The following is a 21,352-nucleotide window of genomic DNA, read 5'->3' as shown; positions in this document are numbered from 1 at the left end:
CGATAGTATACACTCCTGCCATGCCTGACCATGTGAAATTCTGCTGATATTGCTTAAATTAATACACATCTCATGGCTGCAGAATTTCCCGGTTGCACTATCGAGCAGGGCAGAAAAGAGATGAGTTATGACTGACCAAGGAGGTCTTCATTGCTACAGTAATGATCTTCCTACCTTTGTCTTCTGGTTGCTTTGTTCTCCTCCTCCTGTGTTCCTGCCCCAGGCTGGTGGTAGGTCTTCAAAAAGAAAGAGCTAACTAGGAAAAACAAAGATGTTGTATGGGAACAGCAGTGATCTTTATGGAGTCTGAATGAACCGAGGCTCTGCGTGGCAGTTCCACACACAACGCCCAAATCCCTATGTACAAATAAAACTGCATGTTTTGAAAGCCATTCATGTAACTAAAAGGAGTCTGCTCTACTGGGCAACCCTAAGAATTGAGGGACGTTTCTTTCCTGGTTTGTCTGCAACCAAGGAAGTATGACTGTGTCCTCTATAAGGTGTATTTCATCAGATGAAAATTTTTTGTATATTTTGGAATGATCCTTTCATGATGTCATTGTCAGACGCTTTTAGTCATCTCATATCAAGACTAGTAAATGGCACATTAAATATAGTATTCTCTATTGAGGTCTAAGAATGTTTTGGAGAGGCCTTATTTTCTTTCAGGATCTGTGAATAGAAGAGGAAAAGCAGATGAAATATTTATTTATTGAAAAGTTCTGTGCCAGCAGCATTATTTCTGTATCTCTATTCACCAAATAAGTAGTTTTATCTAGAAAGGAAATCAAATTCATAAAACTACTAACAGAGGAAGCTGCCCCCTCCCCTTTATCCATTATCCCACAAAAGAGAAAAAAAAAATTGCCATTCCCACTCCTTGTTTCAAATAATACTTGAGTATTTCATAAGAAATGGAAGAGCTGCTGCAGGAAGAGGTCAGGGGTATCTCATAATGCTTTGAAATTAAACTATTCTCTAGGCAGGGAGGAGATTCAAATCCTAGCACCCAGCACACCTGGATTGTGAACATGTGTTTAGGACACTCACCGAGGAAGTTAAAAACCCCACTTGTAGACAGGATGGATTACTGATACAGACTGGAAAGGCTGTCGTGTCCCCTGCTCCCTCTGGAGCCTGTTAGCAGCTTGACAGGTGGGTGCTCTGGAGACGACAGTCTGATCTCACCAGGGAGAAAAGAGGATCCTGGCTGGGACCTCTGCCTCAGGGGTGAGCACCCGTGTCCCTGCCACCAGGACCCCTTTTTGAGTACTGACTCTTCATATCTTTACTTTATTTTCCGGTGCTCCCATACTGTCTCTTTCTGTCTTTTTTATTTCACAGAGTGGAATGAAACACACCGTGTGAATCACAATGCAATGGTGGTGCATCCATCTTTATTTTTGTTTCAGCAAGAAGAATGAAAGGATATGTGTTCTGAAGTGATCTGCAAATATCTGTCCTGGCTTTTTCAGTTCAACTATCAAATTAAAAAAAAAAATAAAAAATAGGCAGTGTCATTCGTAATACTACTGTCGATGCTTTCTCTCCATCTGCAAATATTTATCTTTGTTATTCTTATAATTAAAAATAATTGAAAAGATTTATTAAAAAAAAAGCACATTGGTTTATATTAGAGGTCAGCTTTTACTTCTGAAAATTAGACTTATATGGCCTAAATCACACAGCTCAGTGTGCCTCATGCTAGATATATTTTTTGTCCTCAGCCTTTAAGTTTTGAGACCAAAAAAAGCTACACCTTGAAAGTAGAAGGTGCCAATCCCCACCTGGAAATGCGGTTCCTGAACCTGGGTCCCTTCCGCGACACCACCACTGTCCACATCAGCGTGGAGGATGTGGATGAGCCTCCAGTGTTTGAGCCCAGCTTCTACTTTGTGGAAGTGCCCGAGGACGTGGAGATTGGAACCACCATACAGATGATTTCTGCCAAGGACCCGGATGTGACCAACAACTCCATCAGGTCTGTCCTCTCCATGTGTGCTCCCCCAGGACCGCTCCCTGGTACTTTTGGTTGGTGGGGCAGTGATGGGGCTGAAACAAGAGAAACTCTCTTTCTTTTTAGCCCGTGGTAGTCATCAGTGGGTTTAGTCAAACCAGATCGCACACACTGAGCGGTTTTGCTATGACTGCCAAAGCAATGCAGGAGCTCACCCTTGCCTTTTCTGTGATATGGAGATCGTTCGCATCTTCTCCTCTCTCTCTCCCTTCTGTTTCAAAGCCCACCTTTGTCAACAGCTCAAATACACAGCTACTTTTGGAGTAGATTGAATGCATGCTAATAAATATTCATGAACCACTAAGTTATATAGTGTCTGGTCAAAGCTGCAAAGCTAGGTATTCCCAGAGGAGTTAAGAAAGGTAAAGCTGTATTTACAGCCATGGGAGCTTCATAGCGGTAACTCAGCAAGGAGCCAAAGGAGCAGATTTGTGTGATCACGAGCGCTCTTTTCTATAGTGGCTGCCAAGTCAGCCCAGTTTATCAGAGAAGACTGTTTTTTTTCTAAGGCCAGCCCACATACTAATTTTTACAACCTGCAGAAGCTCCAGGTTACTGCAAGTTAACAATCCCTGCAGGTCGGCTCCTTCTCTCATCTGAAAAATGCTTCGGCTGTTGAGCTGATCTTTGCCAAACCTTGTATCAGTCCAGCTTCTGAGTTGTCTCTGTTCAGCAACAGTCCTGGAAAATACAGGAGGGAGTCAAAGCCAAATATGTGGAGCTTTTGAAGAAACCAAAATCTGTATGACCAACTCTGTGGGCTTCAGCCAGGAGATCTGAGCAGACACAAAGCCTGTTCTTCTTGATGATATTGCTTTCTATGTCACTGCTGCAATTATTTTTTTCACCTCTGCTACCTTAATATACCTGTCTTTTCTACCTGCATTGTAAGGTTATGATGCTTCTCATGACATTGTTGCAAATTCTTCAGTAGAACTAAGTATTATACTGTCTGCATCACAATTTCATTACCTTAAACTTTTTTCCACTCGTATCCTATTTTGATGATTACTGTCTAGCATTATCCAAACACTGTAGTGCAAACAGCTTTGTGGTAATCTGCTTCAAATAGTATAAGAATAATTCTGCGGACTATCAGAAGGCAGAAGTGTTCATTGTTATTTTTAATGAGGTTTTTCTTACTTTTCTTCAGAGCTTTCCAGTGACTACCCTTGATGAAATAGCACTCTGTAAAGTACAGAATGCATCACAAAAGATATATTTAAAAAAATGTTTCGGATATGCACAGACTCCTTTGTAACTCCATTCCTTCCCAACTTTCTTCATCTTTTTCTTCCTACCTTTCTACCTTCCCATTTTCCTCCCTATCCTCCCTCACACCTTGTATGTACAATCATAAATTATTGGGATGGAGGAAACACGGAAAAAAATACCATTTGTAAGGCTATCTAAGACAGAAATGTTAAGATTTGGTTCTCCTTTCCTCTTATATGGTGTCTTCCATCCATGCCAGCTCTGTGCAGTATCAGCCAGGCAATGTTTTAGGCTTTCTCTGCATTCACTTTGCACAGGGCAAGATAAGAAAAACAAAATCCCAGGTACATATTTTGTTACACAAGATGAAATGCAAATGATATTAAAACTGTGATCTGACCTGATCTTTTGACACTTTTTTCAAGAATGGAAAAGGCAGGACTCATTTCAAAATGACTCAGTAAACACAGAGGAACTCTTAAATCCTCATTTTCCCAGCATCCAGAATCTGGACTTCCACACTGTGAAATTCTGATTGCTGGAAATACACCATGATTGTTGTTAAGCAATTCAGGAAAATTAGCTGGAGAATACAGTGGAAATGAGTGTGAAGGAGCAGGTCTTATTAACAGGAGAACTTATGTGGAGAATCCAGACGAAGACTCCACCTGTGCCTCTTGACACCAGTGATTAATACTGCACCACTAATCATAGGGCCATATTCAATTTCACATACTTGTTGGCCTTAAACTGTTACACATTCTTTTTATAGCCTTCATACAATAATAATTATTATAGCAAAATATAGCAACACTCCTACTTATATCCTAAATAAATCAAGTGCCTGAGAAATATCTTTGTTTAAGGAGAGGTGGGAAGGGAAGCAAAACTGCCATCCCACCCTCTTTGATTTTTCTATAAAAACAAGTAAAAGAATTTCCTAACAACACAGCTCAATAGTATTTTATATCCCTGTTATTTAATAAGTGTCTATATAAAGATCAGGTTGGCATGCTTGTTCCAGTGAATGTATTTGTACTGAAATGAGAAAATTCAGGAGAAGGAGCCCCATTCAGCATCCATTATAAGTAATGCTTTCAATTCCCGTCAACTTTGAAGAAAGAATCAACAAAAATGAGAATAAACCTAGGCTCTCTTCTAGGCTGTGGCATTTCCATAGGCACATGCGTGGCTTTTGCCAAGGATCTCTTACCACACTAACACAGCTGGCTAGGAACCCAGTTCATACAAATTGCTGTTAAGAGAAAGGTAATACATAAAAGGGTACTGAGTATTTTACACACTCTGTGAAACAGTCCCTCTGAACAAGTACAGCAGTGACAGGTGTCAATCAGCTTCTGCCCTGCCTGAGTTTTCTGGTTTGCAGGTACCACCACGCTCCCCTGCTCAAGAGTGTGAGAAGCTTGTTCCCAGCATTAAACTGATATAATTACCAGGCAGGTTCAGTAATGATGATGAATCAGCCTCACAGAGGGAGCTGTTATTCTGGCTGACTGATATGAGAAAGCCAATCATCATCCCCCTTTGCGCTGACATGGCTCAATCAGTAGAATGGTCTAGGATGTAGATGGAGTTTAGCCACCTGAAGGAGGAGAGTGTACAAAAGCACAAGGAAGGGAACAGTTCTGCCTCATCATCCTAAGTGCTCAAAGAACAAGCCAATGTAAAGTCATTTTCATCCTGTCTGAATTGTGCCCAAGGAAATGGCATAATTATTTTGCTTAGAAAAAGAAATCACACTGACAGATTTTATCTGTAAAGCAGATGTTCCTGTGCTGAGCTGTGCCCTGCTTTGAGGCTTCTTCCTCTAAATCTTCCTGTCTTCCAGCTCCATCCAAATACTACTCACCGTTAAACACCATTAGCCACATGAGCTCCTAGTTTTTTGAGCATCTCACTCTGTACCTATATAAGTCAATGCAGCACATAACTAGGTTGTGGAGGAATGTAGATCTGCCGTACATAACAGTATTCCCATTGCTGCGATACTTCATTGGCTATAGCACACAGTTTTCACAAGGGTTGCATAATATTTTTAACATGTGCTCTTGCAGATACTCGATTGACAGGAGCAGTGATCCAGGGCGGTTCTTTTATGTCGACATTACATCAGGAGCGCTGATGACTGCAAGACCTCTTGACCGGGAGGACGTTTCTTGGCACAACATCACTGTACTGGCCATGGAGCTGAGTAAGGAAAATGCAGACTGTACATAGATTAAAAAGATACAATAGACAAAGCAGGCTGAGAGACATGAATTCAGCAATTCACATGTTCTTATGCATTGAGTGGAAAGCCATATTAACTGAATTACTCTTCTGACATCAACAAGCAAACGCTGCATTTTATTTATTTACTATGCTCCTTTTCACAAGGTAGTGGGAGAAGTAGAGGCTGGCAATTAAATATAATGTGCTATTTTTTCAATTCATTAGTATTCCACGGATTTGTTTAAAACTCTTCCTGATGTGTTTCTGTAAGAGTTGTTTCTCTCCAGAAGGGCAAGGCAGCTAAAGCAGGCACTGCAAAGGCTGCAAAGCTACCAGAGCTACCTGTCCTACATGGAAAGATTGCCTGGTGCTGGGACTGGTAGGCAGCAATGATCTTACACTGCCGGGTCACTGGTTGAAATCTAGTCTGGTTCAACAGAAAGTAAATGTCATCACCATCTGCTTGTTGCATAAATAATTTGGACCAGAGTGCTTTGGGATATTCTAGTATGCTGAACTCGTTATACTTTTGAGTTTTATAATGAGCTAAAACTCGGCTCAGGATTCATCCATGCCAGATCTTTGTCAAAGCTATGAGAACAAGGAGATGCTGATCATTACATAGTGTCAGTATGAAAAATTTAGCTGGATTTGAAATACTAACAGATGTGAACTTCATAAAGAAGCTTGGGATATATAAGCAAATAAAAGGAAAGGTTCACCCAATCTTCACCCGAAAGCTCTTTGGTCCACATAGTTTTTGCTCAGGATTTCAGTTCGTTTGCCTGGGGGCAGCAGCTTTTCTGAAGCTTCCTGCCAATAGCTGAACCATTCCACATGTCTTCCTGCACATGAGCTTCCTGCACATCCCAGCTGTACCAGAGACGTGGGGCAGTTTGAGAAGAAAAAAAAGTTTTGAGAAGCTTGTCCAAAACCAAATCAGCCAACTTGGAGTTAGCAGAAGGAAGATTTCACAAGATTCAGGGTGTGACTCTGCCACAGATCTCTAGGTTATTCCAGCACATGGTGCCTTTCTGTCCCTTTTAACTAGTGAGAGGGATTGGTGACATAATAGGATCTCACTCCATCTATTTTGATGGCAGTTTTATTTTGAGCCACCAATGGACATCAAAATTCCGTGTGGATCCACATACACACACACACAGACACACACACACACACAGACACACACACACAAAAGTCTGTAAGAGCTGCCCCTGCAGCAGCACTTGAGGGTGAGAGCAACATGAAGGTCTTGGTTTGACTCATCCTCCATCAATCCTGTCAGTTTTGCTCTGTACACATGCAGCACAATATTTTAATTTAGTGAATAGTTTCAAAACTGTCATAGTTGAGCACTCCTGAATAAAGCTCCTAGTTTTAAAAGTTAGATCAATATTACTTAGAGTGTAAATGCAGACATTCATCTGCCGTAGTGACAGGTGTGTTAGCAAGATACTCATGGGGATGTGGAAAGCTGAAGGATTAAATTATAAATTAGGGAAAAACAATATAGTTTAAGAGTATTATCTTAGTGATACAATCTGACACTTGTTATGGATACAGTACATCATTTAAGAAAATTCCAAAATTCTCTGGTTTTTATATGAACGTATCATTTCTTGCCATAAAGGGAGGTACATTTGGAGATAAATACATTAAGTGGTATGGCTAAAAAGGTGAGAATACAAATTTTTAAGAATTTTCTTGATTTTGTACTTTTTCTGACCTCTTCACAATGAATTTCTTTTTTTTTTTTCTTTCTGTCTAAAATTTCATTTTATCATTCAATAAGGGAAAAAAAAAGACGCTTTATGGCAGAAAAACACAGTAAGAAAAAAAAATTCTTCTGTGGCTGCTTAGTCTGGAAATTGTGAAGATATGTGAAATGATGTCTGGATTTACTGGCAAAGCAAGTTAATGAACCAGTGGGACAGAAATATCACAAATGATGTCATGCAGAATGTAAAATTTTCATTGCAATTTTAAGCATCAGTGAAAGCTTTTCTCTATGATTTCATGTGTTATTACATTTTAAACCCCCCATGTACAAAGTATCAAAGACTTGACACTATTTTTGAGTTCAAGGAACATAAATTCTGAGCAAAAAGGTATCTGAACTGCAGAATTGCCACTTTCAACAAGCTCTAAATAACAAGCCTGTCCTTAAAAGAGTCCCTTCCTAATTCATGCCACCAGTAGTGAGGCTCAACAAACAGTATCGCCCAGTCAAAGGGCAATAGAAAAAAATACAAAGCGTTGTCTAAAACTTTTGTTACTGAAATAGTCCTGCTGAGCTGAACCAGGTTAAAGTTTTTCACAGAATTCGTTTGAAAAAGATGTGTTTAGATGGGAAGCCAGGATAGACCGCAGCATTTGCAGCTTCATTCCAAGTCACATAACATCCAAGCGACTGCATTTCCCAATGCAAAAATGTCATTTAACACAGGTCAGTAGCAAAAGGGCTGTTTACCTGTTGAGCAGAGGGAGGAGCAGCCCCTTTCCCCTTCTTGTACACTGCCCTTCTTTACATTGTGCCTCTCCTTCCAGACAACCCCTCGCAAGTGGGCAGCGTCTCCGTGACAGTGAAAGTCCTGGATGTGAACGACAATGCACCAGAGTTTGCGAGGTTTTATGAAGCTTTTGTTTGTGAAAACGCCAAAGCAGGGCAGGTGAGAAAGGCTGGTAACACCAGGCGTTTTTGGAGGGAATGCGGTCCTATGTGGAAGCATCATGCTGGAAAGGATGAGCGCTGAAAAGAGGGCTCAGCTAACCACATGTTTTATCTAAACTCTGTCGGCAGCTGTCAGTGCTTCTTTCCAAAGGCAAGCACATCACACCAGGATTGACATCGTACATAGCACCTTTTTTTTTTTCTCATGCAGTAGTGTCCAGACTCACTGTGCAATATACAGCACAGCTGAAGCAAAGCTTTCCCTTGGGCAGGTGCCAGCAGGTGATTACCTCCATGTGTCCTGTAGCAGCAAGAAAGAAAGCAGAAGCGTCATGAGATGGGCCATGGAGTCTTTCAGGCCTATGCGTGACAGACAAGGTTTACTTTTAAAAGACCCATTTATAAGAGCCTTAAGCACATCTGGACTTACAGGAGCTGGACATAACATACTATATCAGCTTCAAAGGGGTGACAAACTGGATCTGTTCTGCTGTGAACTGGAGATGGCAGAGAGTTGTAGAAAACACACGACTTCCAGCTCCAAACACTGTAGACCAGCACATCCAAGCAAGCAGTGCTTGCGTTTTGCACCTGTCTACTCCAAAACACATCAAAGTCCTTGAATGAGGTCTGCCTGTGCCACACATAGATATGAGCTCTCCCTTCCTGGAGCTGATGCAAACTCCACTGCTGATCACTTGTTGGGAGGCGACCTCATGCTTCACCACCCAGGGTCCACAGTGGGGACTTGTATCTCCTAGTGCACAGCTGACACAGCACAGTGCAAACACACAGACACATGACTCATGGTTTGTGAAGGAAATATTATGCTAACAATATCCCTGTGTGTTCACTGAACCTTCTCCCATCTTGCTGTAAAGCAGAATGAAATAGCTATTCACTGCTAAGGCAACTGTCCTCACAACTATTACATACAGGTTAATTTCATCCCACTAATTTATGGAGGTCCTTAATAATATAGGGAATATAAATCATTACCTAGTCTGTTTCCTGGTTTTGAAGGGTGAGTGGCCTAAATAATAAGCTTTCCAAGAAACGCACACTAATTTGGTCTGCTTCTTTCAGGAGAGAAAGCCAAATTTTGTTGCTACATTTTGAAAAGTTCTGAAATCTGTTTTAATGTGTTGAATAAGACTTTATTGGTCTATCATTTTCCTTTGAATTCAAAAACAACTTTTGAATGCAAAAGCCCAGGTGAAGATTTATTCCTTGTCTAAAAAGATGTCAGAATGTTTGCTCAGATAGAGCTATCGCTCACTGTGCTTCCAGCTGTTAGACCTACTTTACTAAGCCTCTACAGGTGAGGTGACAAATCTTCTGGATTTAACATTGTCTTAGTTGCTTTCCATGGTGTTATTTATTGCATATGCAGAGTGTCTGCATGATTGCATTTTCTTTCTTTTCCACTGACATCTTGGGAAGAGTTTAACTGATTTAAAATTAAAAGAGTGATAAAATAATCAACCTGAAAACCTTCTCTACCTGCAAAGCTAAGCTGAAAATAAGTATGGGCTTTCTTACAAGCTTTCTAATGCACAATGCCATCTTCTGAACACCCTGGGCCCCCAGAAGAAAAAAAGCAACATGCAATAGAAGATAGGGATTCAGCAGGGGGAAAGTGCCTGTTATTTCAACCAAACTGACTATCACCTCTTTTGTGTAAAAGTGATACCAAAATAAATTGAGCCTGCAAGGTTTTGAGTCTCTTGTTTATTCATCTGTTGTACCTCAGGAAGACAGTTTCACTTGAGTGCTCCAGCTGCTTGTATTTATATACATATATATATATTATCTGTTTGCTTATTTATTTATATTACATATATTTTTGCTTCTTACCTGTTTCTGCTTTGTTCTTGTATTCTGTAGCTGATCCAGACAGTGAGCGCGATTGACAGGGATGACCCGCAGGAGGGTCAGCACTTCTACTACAGCCTGGCTCCAGAGGCAGCCAACAACCCCAACTTTACTCTAAGGGACAATCAAGGTAATCAGAGTGGACACAGACAGTTAGCTACTCTAATTTCTAGTGCCAGAGTTGGACTTGAGAGGCTGTGGCTTATAGTGTGTGATAAGACTGCCATTTCAAATAATACCAAGTGACACCTGCTCCTTAAAGGCAGTGATAAAATGGCATATTTCTTAATACATTTGAAGGTTATATGATATTTTATTCTCTATAAATATTCTCTAGCAAGAGGCCATTTTTTCTTCTTCAAGGAAATGTGCCAGTGTTTTGTGCAAATTCAGGTTTTGTGGTCAGGCTGCAGGCATCTCGGATTACCAGAGTGGAAATTGCATTCATTCAAAAGGAGATGCTTAAAGGTAGGATAGCAACTGGAACTAGGAGACAAATCTGAAGGGAATTACTTTGCTCTTTTTTTGAACTCATGTTTTCTCCCAGGCACAGAAAGGGAAGGTTCTTGTACTGTTCAGTCTTCTCCCCCAAGCACTTTTTTTTCTTCCTCTTTGCACATCCTGATTTCCCTCAAAAAGGGAGGGAGGTGGGGAGGAGATGCAAAGCCTTCGGGGGGCAACTTGGCATACAACCACAAGTCTGTGTAAGATGCACTAAGTAGCAACTGAAATATAGTGAGAAGACTCATGGCAAAACACTGGCATTTGAGTGTCCTAACCAGTGAAATTTGTTTCTTTTGGGGAAGCCTGGTAGTTTTGGAGCCTGTAGAAAAGCCCCACCGTGACAGGCTTTGCACGTCTACCACTGATGGAGGATCTCTTTGGGCAGACAATGGTGCCAAGGTCAGGTCCACACCAGCCTTCATCAGGAAATATGGATGACCTTGAGTGACCTGCTGCAGACCTTTGAAAATCAATACGAAGGGGCAGGATTTCAGTAGTTTTGTGGGTAAAGTGCCACCAATCACAAGCAATCCAGAATAAATGGAGAGAAAGGGACCTGCAGTGCCTGCAGCCAGTCTCCAAGCAGAGTGCCCACCCATGCTCCCACACATGCCTACTTGTCACACATATTTCTGTAAGTCCCCATCTCTGCCTCTGGAGGCATATTAAAAAGCAACATAGAGGCTAATAAAGCCTTCACTAACCAAACATGTCTAAAAAGATGCTACTTGCAGAGTCTGAAGCCCTCTTCCACAGCATGCTATTGCTTTTTCATCCCAAAAGCATTTTTTTCTATGGTGTCCCTGAAGCTTCGACACACAATTTCTTGCATTTTTATCCCCCTCTCTCTCATTGCCTCCCTATTTTTTTATTTTTTAATATGTATTGCAAAAATAAGTGAACAAATGAAACACAACTATTGTTAAAACATTTGGCAAACTAGGCTCACTTTGTCCTCAAGGCATTGTTCCAAAAAAAGAAACTCACAACATTCCCAGCATGAGATGCACTTTTTCTGTCTAAGGCCATACTTGCAATAATTTATACTGACAGCAGTGACTGAATGGCTGTGCCTCCCACTCTCTGTAAAACACCAGTTTTTCCAGAGATGCATATATCGGAAGAAGCTTAGGGTACTATTGGTTACAAATTTGAAATAAAAATGTTAAGTATCAAATCACTGACTATTTGAAATATACACATTAAGGATTAACTTAGTGCCTCAGCAATTTGGAGTGCAGTAATCATTTCAGTAACAATAATGTATATTTTCACCTAGGGACCACTAAGGGCTATATAAATTATATGACTCAGTTACAGAGAGGGTAACTATCCTGTATGTCCAAGGGTAGCAAGACAAGAAACAGAACCCACCTTGTAAGGAGACAGCAATGCTTCCCAGGCTGCGGGAAGGCACTATTAAGATTAGCAATGGTGCTGGTTCCTCGGTCATCCAGTATCATAGTGAAAGAAACTGCAAGGCATGCAGCCTTCACGGCAACAAATAAAACCTTGATTTGTAGTGAGCAACAGCTAGATCACAGTTTGCATTCTGATGAGCTGGTTTACATATTTCTTTGGCCTTTGTAACTTTAGTCTCTGAGAATGTCTTCAGTCTATTCATTCCCCACATATCTCTGGCAGACAGAGAAATCCTGTTGTTCTCCACTTTATAGATGGGGATCCGGAACAAGGAGAAATTAAGATACTTACACGCCTGGTTCCCTTCAAGTTCAGTAAAATCCATGGGACATAGGCGTGTGAGTATCTGCAAAGATCTGGGCATAAAGGACTTCCCAAGGCCGCATAGATATATGTGATTAAGCAGGGAATTGAGCTGGGGTCTCCTATCTCTTCAGTTACCAATGTAGGGTATTGGCAGCTGTCATCCCCCGCTTCTAAATCCAGGTGAAATTATGCTGGGAAAAATTTGGCAAAAGAGGCTTGCTGTAAGAATAGAATGAACAACAAAATAACCTTAAGACATTTCCAAATAAAACTCTGAGGTGATGTTCTGTTGACCCTAAGCTGCTGCCCTCCCTCTGTGGGTAGTGGAGATTCATGAGGAGAGCGTCCATTTTAATGGGTGCAGGCATCAGCATCACACCACCTCCAGGCCTGTCGTTGGAAGCCTCTGGCAATCCTCCTCGTTGCGTTTTAATTTGTCCTAGGAAAATTTTTGGCTATTTCTTCCTTCCCTAAAACTCCGGTCTACCTTGGTTTGTCAGAGTGCAAAAGCAGTGAGCTGAATATACCCAAGAAAGAAATGTGACCCCTTCCTCAAGCCAGTGGTGTCTGTAATTCCTGCTTCCTTGAGCTCTTTCTCCCACTCCTGGTGAAATATTTCTTTATGTTATTTCTAACTATTCATAATTGTTACAATCAGTTTTTTAAAACTAAGAGAAGTTCTGGGCTAATCATCCCCCATTCTTGTACAGATGCATGCAGAAAGAAACCAAGCCGTTCCTGTGAGAAAGGTGGTGATTAGATCAGATCTCAGAGTTTGGCCCTACACAGCAGTTAATTCCCCTGCGCTCTCCAGAGAGATGAGATACACCTTTGGCACTGGGGCAGACAACTGCAGGAAAGAAATGCTCCATGGTTTGCTCTCACAACCACATGAATACACCAGCCTGCATCCCGTGGGGAGTACAGCTGGAACCTCCTGCTGCTGATCACACAGGCAGGGGCCCTGCCACACTGCAGTTTTCAGTATCTCTGCTCAGCACTGCAGCTAAGTGCTACCATCCAGCCCTCTGTGAGCCAAAGATGCTGCATTGGAATCTGCGATGCAAAAATATTGTGCATTCTTGTCATGCTTGTTTGTTTTTTTTCAACATAATGGGGCTTTCGTGTCCTCACAAGCCCTCTTCACTTGATGGCTGTGGTTTAGCAGATATCAAATTTGGAAAATAATTTTGTATTCCACTTTCTGCTATGCTGCATCACGTTCCAGCATGTCCTTTGCACTGCAGTAGCACATCAAATCACATTGGCTTTTGACGAGTCACACAACAAGCTTTGGCACCAACGTTTTGCAGTTGCAGAGTAACAGGTAGAGTGCTTCTTTAGGCATGATTTGGATGTCTGCCTAATACAAACCAAAACAAATTAAAATGGATGAAATGCAGTGCCAAGAGTCACCAAGAGACTTTTATCACAAAAAAACATTTCAGACTTGGGTGATATGGTCAGCACATCACAGCAAAAATACGTATATGTACAAACATATCTTTCAGTATTTGCTTATAGAAACTTGGGTTTGGTTTGAAAAAAATAATTATGTTTAAAAACACTTGAGATCTGTCACTAAATCATTTTGCACAGCTTGAGTCAGGTTCACTGCCTGTGACTTCTTTTACAGACAAAGTATGACCAGCTCAGAATAATGAAGTCTTTCTCCCCCACAAAGAGCAATTTTACATAAAATGAAGGTTTGCTGTCACCTGGATAACATTTGTGACTTCTATTGTAAGTCAGTTTAAAGAGACTGGGTGTTTCATCCATAAAAGAGAAACGCAACCAAATTACTACACTCTTAAGATGACTCAGACGTTTCCATTGATAGAGCATAAATGCAGGCACTTTGCCATTTTCTGCTCTTTGGGGTGCACTCTTTTTCTCAGGCCCAGTGATGAAAAGATGTGTTATTAATAGCTGGGGAGCACATATTTGAGGGCACATAAACAGCCTGAGGGAGAGAAAGCACTTGGGGTGCCCCAGGAGAGGAGGTTTGCAGGAGGCAAGGGCTCCTGTCCACAGTGCACCCCTTGCCCAGGAGCCACGGGAGACGCAGGGTGCTGCTCTCTGCTGGGTTTTGAGACACACCCTGGAAAATTAAGTCTGTCCACACCTGCTGCACATACTTAGAGCTCCATGGCATATCAGAGAGTGGCGACATCAGTGAACACTGACATGTACTCAGTTTTAAGCAACTTCAGGGATTTCATCTTGTACCGGGTGTTTTATCCTCAAAGCTCTAGTTTTTGGGCTCACATGTTTTAAATCACTACGATGGCACCTTATATTCACGTACAGGCATGCACACACACTTCAGAATTTTACACTTTCAGAATGTAAGCTTGAAATGTCATTGGCATGCAAGAAATAAAAGACCCTGAGGTACCTTTTAAAAGCATGTATTGAATTCAAACTAATCTCATGAACAGTGGAGCCCAGCGTCTCGATACTTAAATGCGCCAGTACTGTCTGATGCCATAAGATTTGCAGCACAAAATATGGAACTTGGAGCATAATTTAAGTCTAGCAGGTAGCAAGCAAGTCTAGCTTGAGTTTGGATATATTCCATATCTGGCTGTATATAATAGTCCGGATTTCACTCCTAAAAGCCATCATATCATTTCTGATGTTCAGACTACAGCAGATAATACAGCTGATGTACCTGCATGCAGCCTGAGTCTCCGCACTGAAGAAAATCACCCAAGATTTAAATTTTAGCAGTGAATTGACAGGGAAATAATAAAGAAATGGAACAATCCCTTGTTGGTAATTTGGGTTTTTTCACAGTCTGCTTGCGATCAGAAGGTTTCTTGCCATTTCCAGGCAGCAGCTCCACTGTGCCAATCCACCTGGGAACAGTCGATTTGCATCCTGCATTTCCAAGCATAGCAATTGTACATTAGTAACAACCTAGGGATGAAGATGACAAGGCTGCGACCTCTTTTGAGCCAAGGGAACAGGAAACAAAACTAAGTAGTAAAAGAAACTACATGAAGCTCATCTCCCAAAAATCCCACAACATCACTACTCAGGGTCAGGGCTTGTACGTCTGCCAAAGAGAAAAAGTATCTGTGTTCCTCCCCATTTATCATTGCTGGCCCAAGATTCGCAGAAATGTTTGTAAGAAGGGCTAATTTTCCTGCAGGTTCCTTTAGACTCCCTGCTGGCCCAGATCACATTGAAGTCATTCAGTCTTACATTTTCGAAAAGCCTGTGAAGTCAAAAAGCTCGAAACTCAGCACTGACAAAATCATCACTGATGTCCAAAGATTTTGCCTTGGAATTCTTGAGATGAGAATTGAGAACAACAAATTCCTGAATTGAATTTCTTTTTGATTAGTAAACTTGGTGCGCAGTCTGAAGAAATTGAGGGACGGGGTAGACAGGAATTCAAATGACACTGGGAAATTCTGACATTAAAAAAAAAAAATGCTGCATATGAAGGAAAAATCCCCAAAGGTAGGAATTTCCCTTGAAAAGACCAAAAGTGCTCTCACTGTTTTTTTTCAGTGGCATCATTTTGATTCATTTTGATTTAAGTTCTTATAAAAAACAGCCAGTCATACTAAATGAAGCAGAATGGTCAAATCAAAGCATAATAATTCTGACAGTGATGACACGAAGCTTTCTGATTTTTTTCAATGGCAGAAGTGCCAATGAAATTGCATGTATTTTACTGAAGGATGTTCAGTTGTAAATTTTCAACTCGCTGCTGCTTTAGGATATAAAGTTGATTTTTTTCCTTAGTCTTGTTGTTGCCTCAAGCAGATGACTGTGGCATGTATCAAAAAACATAAAGGGTACCTTAACATGGCCACAGGAGTTACACTCCCTCATCTCCAAAATGGTGGCAGTGTTTAAGAGTGAGGTCTAGAAAAGCTGCTGAGCATGAGCTAACAGGGACAACACATTGCCTTCAACTGTTTGTTTCTGTCTTGCCTTCTGAAAGCTGTTTTAGCTCAATCTGAAGGCTGTGAGTTTGTTTGGGGCACTTTATGTCCGAAGGGGTAAAGGCAACTCCTAAGGTGTGTCTGCCTTGCAGGCTTGGAGCTGTGGCCTGAGAAGATTCTGGAAGGGGAGAGGCAGAGACAAAATGCTGATTAGTGACAAACTGACTTAAAAAGAAAAAAAAATTGAAAGAAAAAAAGACAGAAGACAAATGGATGTGGGTCTAGGGCTGATTTTTTTTAACCTCCTTTCTCTGCTGAACGTATTCGCTCTGCATATAAGCTCTTCTCTCTATTTATTTTCTACCCTTAGACAATACAGCATGGATTTTGACCAGGCGCTCTGGCTTCAGACAACACGAGCAGAACACCTTTTACCTCCCCATCCTGATCAGCGACAACGGCCGCCCCGTGCTGAGCAGCACAGGCACGCTGACCGTGCACGTGTGCAGCTGCGACGACGACGGCTTGGTGATGTCCTGCAACGCTGAGGCCTACGTCCTCCCTGTCAGCCTGAGCAGGGGGGCGCTCATTGCCATCCTCGCCTGCATCTTCGTCTTGCTAGGTACATCCTCACCTTCTTCTTGGGAGGGTGAAGGACACAACCACACACACACACATCTATGTATATGTATATGTATATATTCTATGTAGATACACACGTACTTAAACAGCCAAATCAGGGAGCAGGTGGTGTAGTCAACTGCGTATGGCTTCAGACTCTGGGGTGTAGGAATGGGGGAAACCTACAGCCTGCACGTATTTCTGCTAGATGCCCAATGTGCCAGGGTGTCTGCTATGGCCTTGCTTTCCTGGAAGGGGTATGCCAGGTGGAAGTATTGAGAGCTGTGGCTGGGGACACTTTCCTTTCTCATCCTGAGCAGTTTCTGATCATGTGCTCCCACAGGAAACAGGAATGGTAAGCCCAATTTCACCTCTTGTCTTTTGGCAGGGCCTATCCCCACCGCCATTTTTTTCCTTGAGGAACTACATTTAAATGGTGCCTGTGCTGCTATAAAGGGGCTGAGCACCTTTCATTTGTTCTGTCTCTACAAACAAATGTCATCTTTTCCTTGCCCAGACCTTCTATATCCTCTGTTAGCTGTTGGTATCAAAAGAACCTCAGTTACTTCATTCATTGTCTCAACTCATGAGATATTATTTCAAAACACACATTTCCTGAAATTTCAGAGGACCCAGTTTGAGGAGCCATGGAGTAAGAGACAGGAAAATGTTTTTAAAGAGCTTCAATTCTGGCTCTTCAAAGGAGCCTAGATACCTCGGTTCAGAATTTCAGCATTCAAAACCTCTGTTGGGTTCTAGCCCTGGAAATACAGTCACTAGGTGATAGCAGATTTTTTGATAGAAAAGGGCTCTGGCGCCTGTGTGACCACTTCTCACCCTGCATCTGCATCCTGTTAGCGCAGAGCAACTGATGATAAGTCTACCCAGACCGTGGCAGTACCCTGCAGACAAACAGAAAAATGCTTTGGAGCAGACTAAAGGGTCAGCTCTGCATTTTGCTGTGTAGGCACACGCATCACCATGGTGCCTTGGCACTATCCATCTATGTCACATGCAACACCCAAACCAAGCGGCATCCCCAAAGGAGGCTGCAAAACGCAGCTACACAGCAGGGAAAAAAAAAAAGTCTCTACAGAGCTGTGTGCCACTTTTACTGGTACTAGATCTGGCTAGCTTATAAGTAGCTAAAGTGTAGCTACAGTGCATTGCAAGCACTGCTGGATATACTTATTCAAAGTGCCACCAAGAGCTAAGAATTAAGGCGAGAAAAGAGACAGATTAACAGGACCTCAAACTACTAATTTTGACTGGAGGGGCGAGGGATTTCTACACCCCTCCACCTCTAAACACCACAGCTCTTTAAATCCAAGGGGCTAGCTGGGCTCACCGAGGGGAAAATAGGGCAGCAGAGAGTCTGAAGTCCTTGTGAGATCTGTCTCCTCACTGATGGCCCCATGTTTGGTTGTCTTCTGCAGTGCTGGTGCTCCTCATCCTCTCCATGCGGCGCCAACGGAAGCAGCCGTACATCATTGACGAGGAGGAGAACATCCACGAGAACATCGTCCGGTACGACGACGAGGGCGGCGGGGAGGAGGACACGGAGGCCTTTGATATCGCCGCCATGTGGAACCCACGGGAGGCCCAGCTGGTCGTGAAAAACCGGCAGGACATGCTGCCTGAAATAGAGAGCCTCTCCCGATACGTGCCTCAGGCATGCGTCATGGACAACAACGTCCACAGCTACGTGCTCGCCAAGCTGTACGAAGCTGACATGGACCTGTGGGCACCTCCCTTCGACTCCCTCCAGACGTACATGTTTGAAGGGAACGGCTCAGTGGCAGAGTCACTGAGCTCCCTACAGTCGGTGACAACAGACTCAGACCAGAGCTACGACTACCTGACGGACTGGGGGCCGCGGTTCAAAAAGCTGGCAGAGATGTACGGTGCCACGGACAGCAGCGGGGCTCTGTGGTAACGGAGGAGGAATGGCAGAGGGGTTTCCACATGAAATGGTGTCCGGTTAGGTCCATTCTCATCAGATGCTTCCATGGACATGGGTGAGACCTCCTAAAAAAATAGCAATACGGTGCTTGGATGAGGATGGGAAGAAGAGTGCGAATGAAGGTCTCTCTGGATCAGCTTTACTTGGTTAGATTAAGACACGTTTTTGAAACAGTGAGAAGTAGAAAGAAGAAAGTTTTTTTCCCTGTTTTTTACAGCAAAATTGGAAAGTTACACACCTGGAATATAAAGACATTACTCTCTTCCTCTCTCTCCATGTCTCTTTTACACGGCAGCTTACTGAGCTCTATACACCTGGTTTCAAAGGCCTGTAAACTCCAACTGTAATCTCCGACTCACTGAGAAATTGCCAGCACAGAAAAGTTCTTCCCCACCAGTTATTTTTCCTCCATTAAAAAGGAAAATATATTGCTTGCTAACAAGAGAAAAAAAAATCCCACAAAGCAGAAAATTGAAACCAGAATCTCAGAGGGCTCTTTGTAAACTAAACCTCCTCTCTCTGTTGCTAACAGAGTCCTTTTGTAATCCTTTAGAAATAAGGTCAAGGGTTTTTTTCCACCTGGCTGAGAGGGCTGGGGAAGAGGCTTTGAATTTCTGCTCTAGTTTAATGGCTGATCTATGAGTCATTGGCATTAACACTAATCCATCTCCTATCAAGTTTGTGTAAATTTATTCTGGGCTCTTTAAAACCAAGACTCCACTAAATTGCTCAGAACAAAACCAGAAAATCTGCCTCTTTTGCACTGTAGATGTCTCTTCCATGTGCCAAATGTGAAGATTAGATTCTACCAATGAAAGCCAAATAAATTTTAAAAAATGAAAAAGCTATATTTGGTAACTACATGGGTTAGATGGGCTTTCCTAATCTGTGTGAGGTCAATCCAAGGGATGTTTACATACTGTAGATAACCTACTTGAACAAATGCAGTATTATAGACCAATAAATGGATGTAAGAAAATTACATGTATAAGTTTTGTATATTTGTTAATTTTGGTAATAAATATGATGTACTGCATACAGTACAGTACCTTAGCACCTCTTTTAATAAAAGTCAAACAGAAGGAAAAGACTGATGACAATTTATTGCCTACTTTGCACACAGCCGTTAGTGCTTATCTGTGGCATTACATGCCTTGAGCACAAGAAAAAATGTTTCATCAGCATTGTGTCAAGGAGATGAGCCTTCAGTTTGCAGTTTCAAGGAGACTGTCCACTTCTTTTATCATTTTTCACTTGGACATTGTCTTTAGCAGTGGATCAGACCAAATGCAGCCCACCAGACTAGCTACTTTTCTCTTCCAACCATGCTAAGGTCAAAAGAAAGTACTGGTTGATTTTTTTGAAACATTACGGCTGGGGCATTGAGAAGGATGGAAATGAGTTACACAGCCCTGACAGAATCTCATGCCTTCAGAGACATGACAGATGGTAAAACACAATATCCATTTATGGTCATTCTTACTCTGCAATCCAAGTTTTGAGCCTAGATATGATCTTGTTATTGTGTGTAAGTGGGAAGGGCCAGAGAAATTACACTAACACAAGCTTCATGGAAGGTGGCAAAAGGGTTCTGAAACCAGAACAGTCTGAAATGGCATTTGTAGGTTTCTTTCTAGCTGAGGACTCACTCCATCTCAAATTGCTCAGAAGGTGGATGTGCAGACATAACCACCCAGTTACCACACTTTTACCATGTGCATATTGTGCTTAATTTCTTTTGCAAATGTGCACAAAACAAGAGCCTTGTTTCCACAGACTCATATGGTCATGTACCCCTGGAGAAGCCAGGCAGCTAGAAAGGAAAAAAGTAGTTTTAGTGACTTCTTTAATATTTGCCCATTTGACATGATGAAAAGCTGTGCCTTCACAAACATAATATGCCACAGGTTGTTCTTACCACCTGAACCTGCCTTACACCATTGCAGACAGGGCACTGAAAATTACGTGATAGTGATTGTTTTACTCATTCTGTAGACTTACCCTCACATATCATATTGATTTTATAACATTAGACAACTGCAACCACCATGATCAAGGAAGTGTTGTACAAGACACAAAACTGCTGTTGAGAGACTCCTGAGAGCTTCCTCACCTGGCACAGCAGGAATCACAGAACGTGGGGCAGGAAGGAAGACAGAGAAGACAGCTATTCCACCACTTCCCTGTCTGAATTAGCCATTAGTTTTATATATTTTAAGCAGATGTCTGTTTATTCTTAAAACCCCCAACTGTTAAGGCTCTGTAACCTTTCTAGGCAATCTTCCACTGCATCAGTATATGCAGTGCTGAAAGCCTTCCCTGGAAAATATAAGGCAACTATCCCTTGCTGCCATACAACCCTGCAACGCATGTAGATGACTTTATCCCTCTGTAGAGCTATGGCTTGTTATTTTCAGACCATTACTGTCTCTCCCTTAAGTCATAGTCTACAGTAACTCTGGATAGTTCTTTGTGGCCTCATAAGGCAAAGGTTTACTTCTCCCATTGTAGGCAGAGAGGAAGGAAGCGGGGTAGAAATGCAGTCCAGCACCATAGTGCCTTCAGCTTGAAGATACCAACAGTATTTACTGAGGGTTTTATCAGGACAACCTGCTCCAAGA

The 21,352-nt window shown here is 42.1% G+C and overlaps 1 protein-coding gene and 1 long non-coding RNA gene across 5 annotated transcripts in view; one reads left to right on the top strand and one right to left on the bottom strand.

Moving 5' to 3' along the window:
- The window catches only part of CDH20 (cadherin 20), a 119,600-nt gene extending 99,781 nt beyond the window's left edge, over positions 1-19,819 (top strand). For all 4 annotated transcript variants that reach the window (XM_065052585.1, XM_065052584.1, XM_005500907.4 and 1 more), the window contains 6 exons: positions 1,728-1,981; positions 5,308-5,444; positions 8,015-8,136; positions 10,026-10,143; positions 16,518-16,769; positions 18,205-19,819. In XM_065052585.1, coding sequence (XP_064908657.1) covers positions 1,728-1,981; positions 5,308-5,444; positions 8,015-8,136; positions 10,026-10,143; positions 16,518-16,769; positions 18,205-18,704 — 1,383 coding nt within the window. In that variant the 3' untranslated portion in view covers positions 18,705-19,819. The remainder of the gene's footprint in view (positions 1-1,727; positions 1,982-5,307; positions 5,445-8,014; positions 8,137-10,025; positions 10,144-16,517; positions 16,770-18,204) is intronic.
- On the bottom strand, positions 1,863-10,129 carry LOC135578555 (uncharacterized). The gene is made up of 4 exons (XR_010470323.1): positions 9,996-10,129; positions 7,938-8,439; positions 5,103-5,440; positions 1,863-2,698 (listed from the first exon to the last, which is right to left on the bottom strand). It is a non-coding gene; the product is annotated as an uncharacterized LOC135578555 (long non-coding RNA).
- Positions 19,820-21,352: the final 1,533 nt, after the last annotated feature.

The sequence above is a fragment of the Columba livia genome, chromosome 2 (genome assembly GCF_036013475.1).
Source record: "Columba livia isolate bColLiv1 breed racing homer chromosome 2, bColLiv1.pat.W.v2, whole genome shotgun sequence".
In the NCBI taxonomy this organism is placed as follows: Eukaryota; Metazoa; Chordata; class Aves; order Columbiformes; family Columbidae; genus Columba; species Columba livia.
This window is presented reverse-complemented; position numbering and strand designations above follow the sequence as displayed.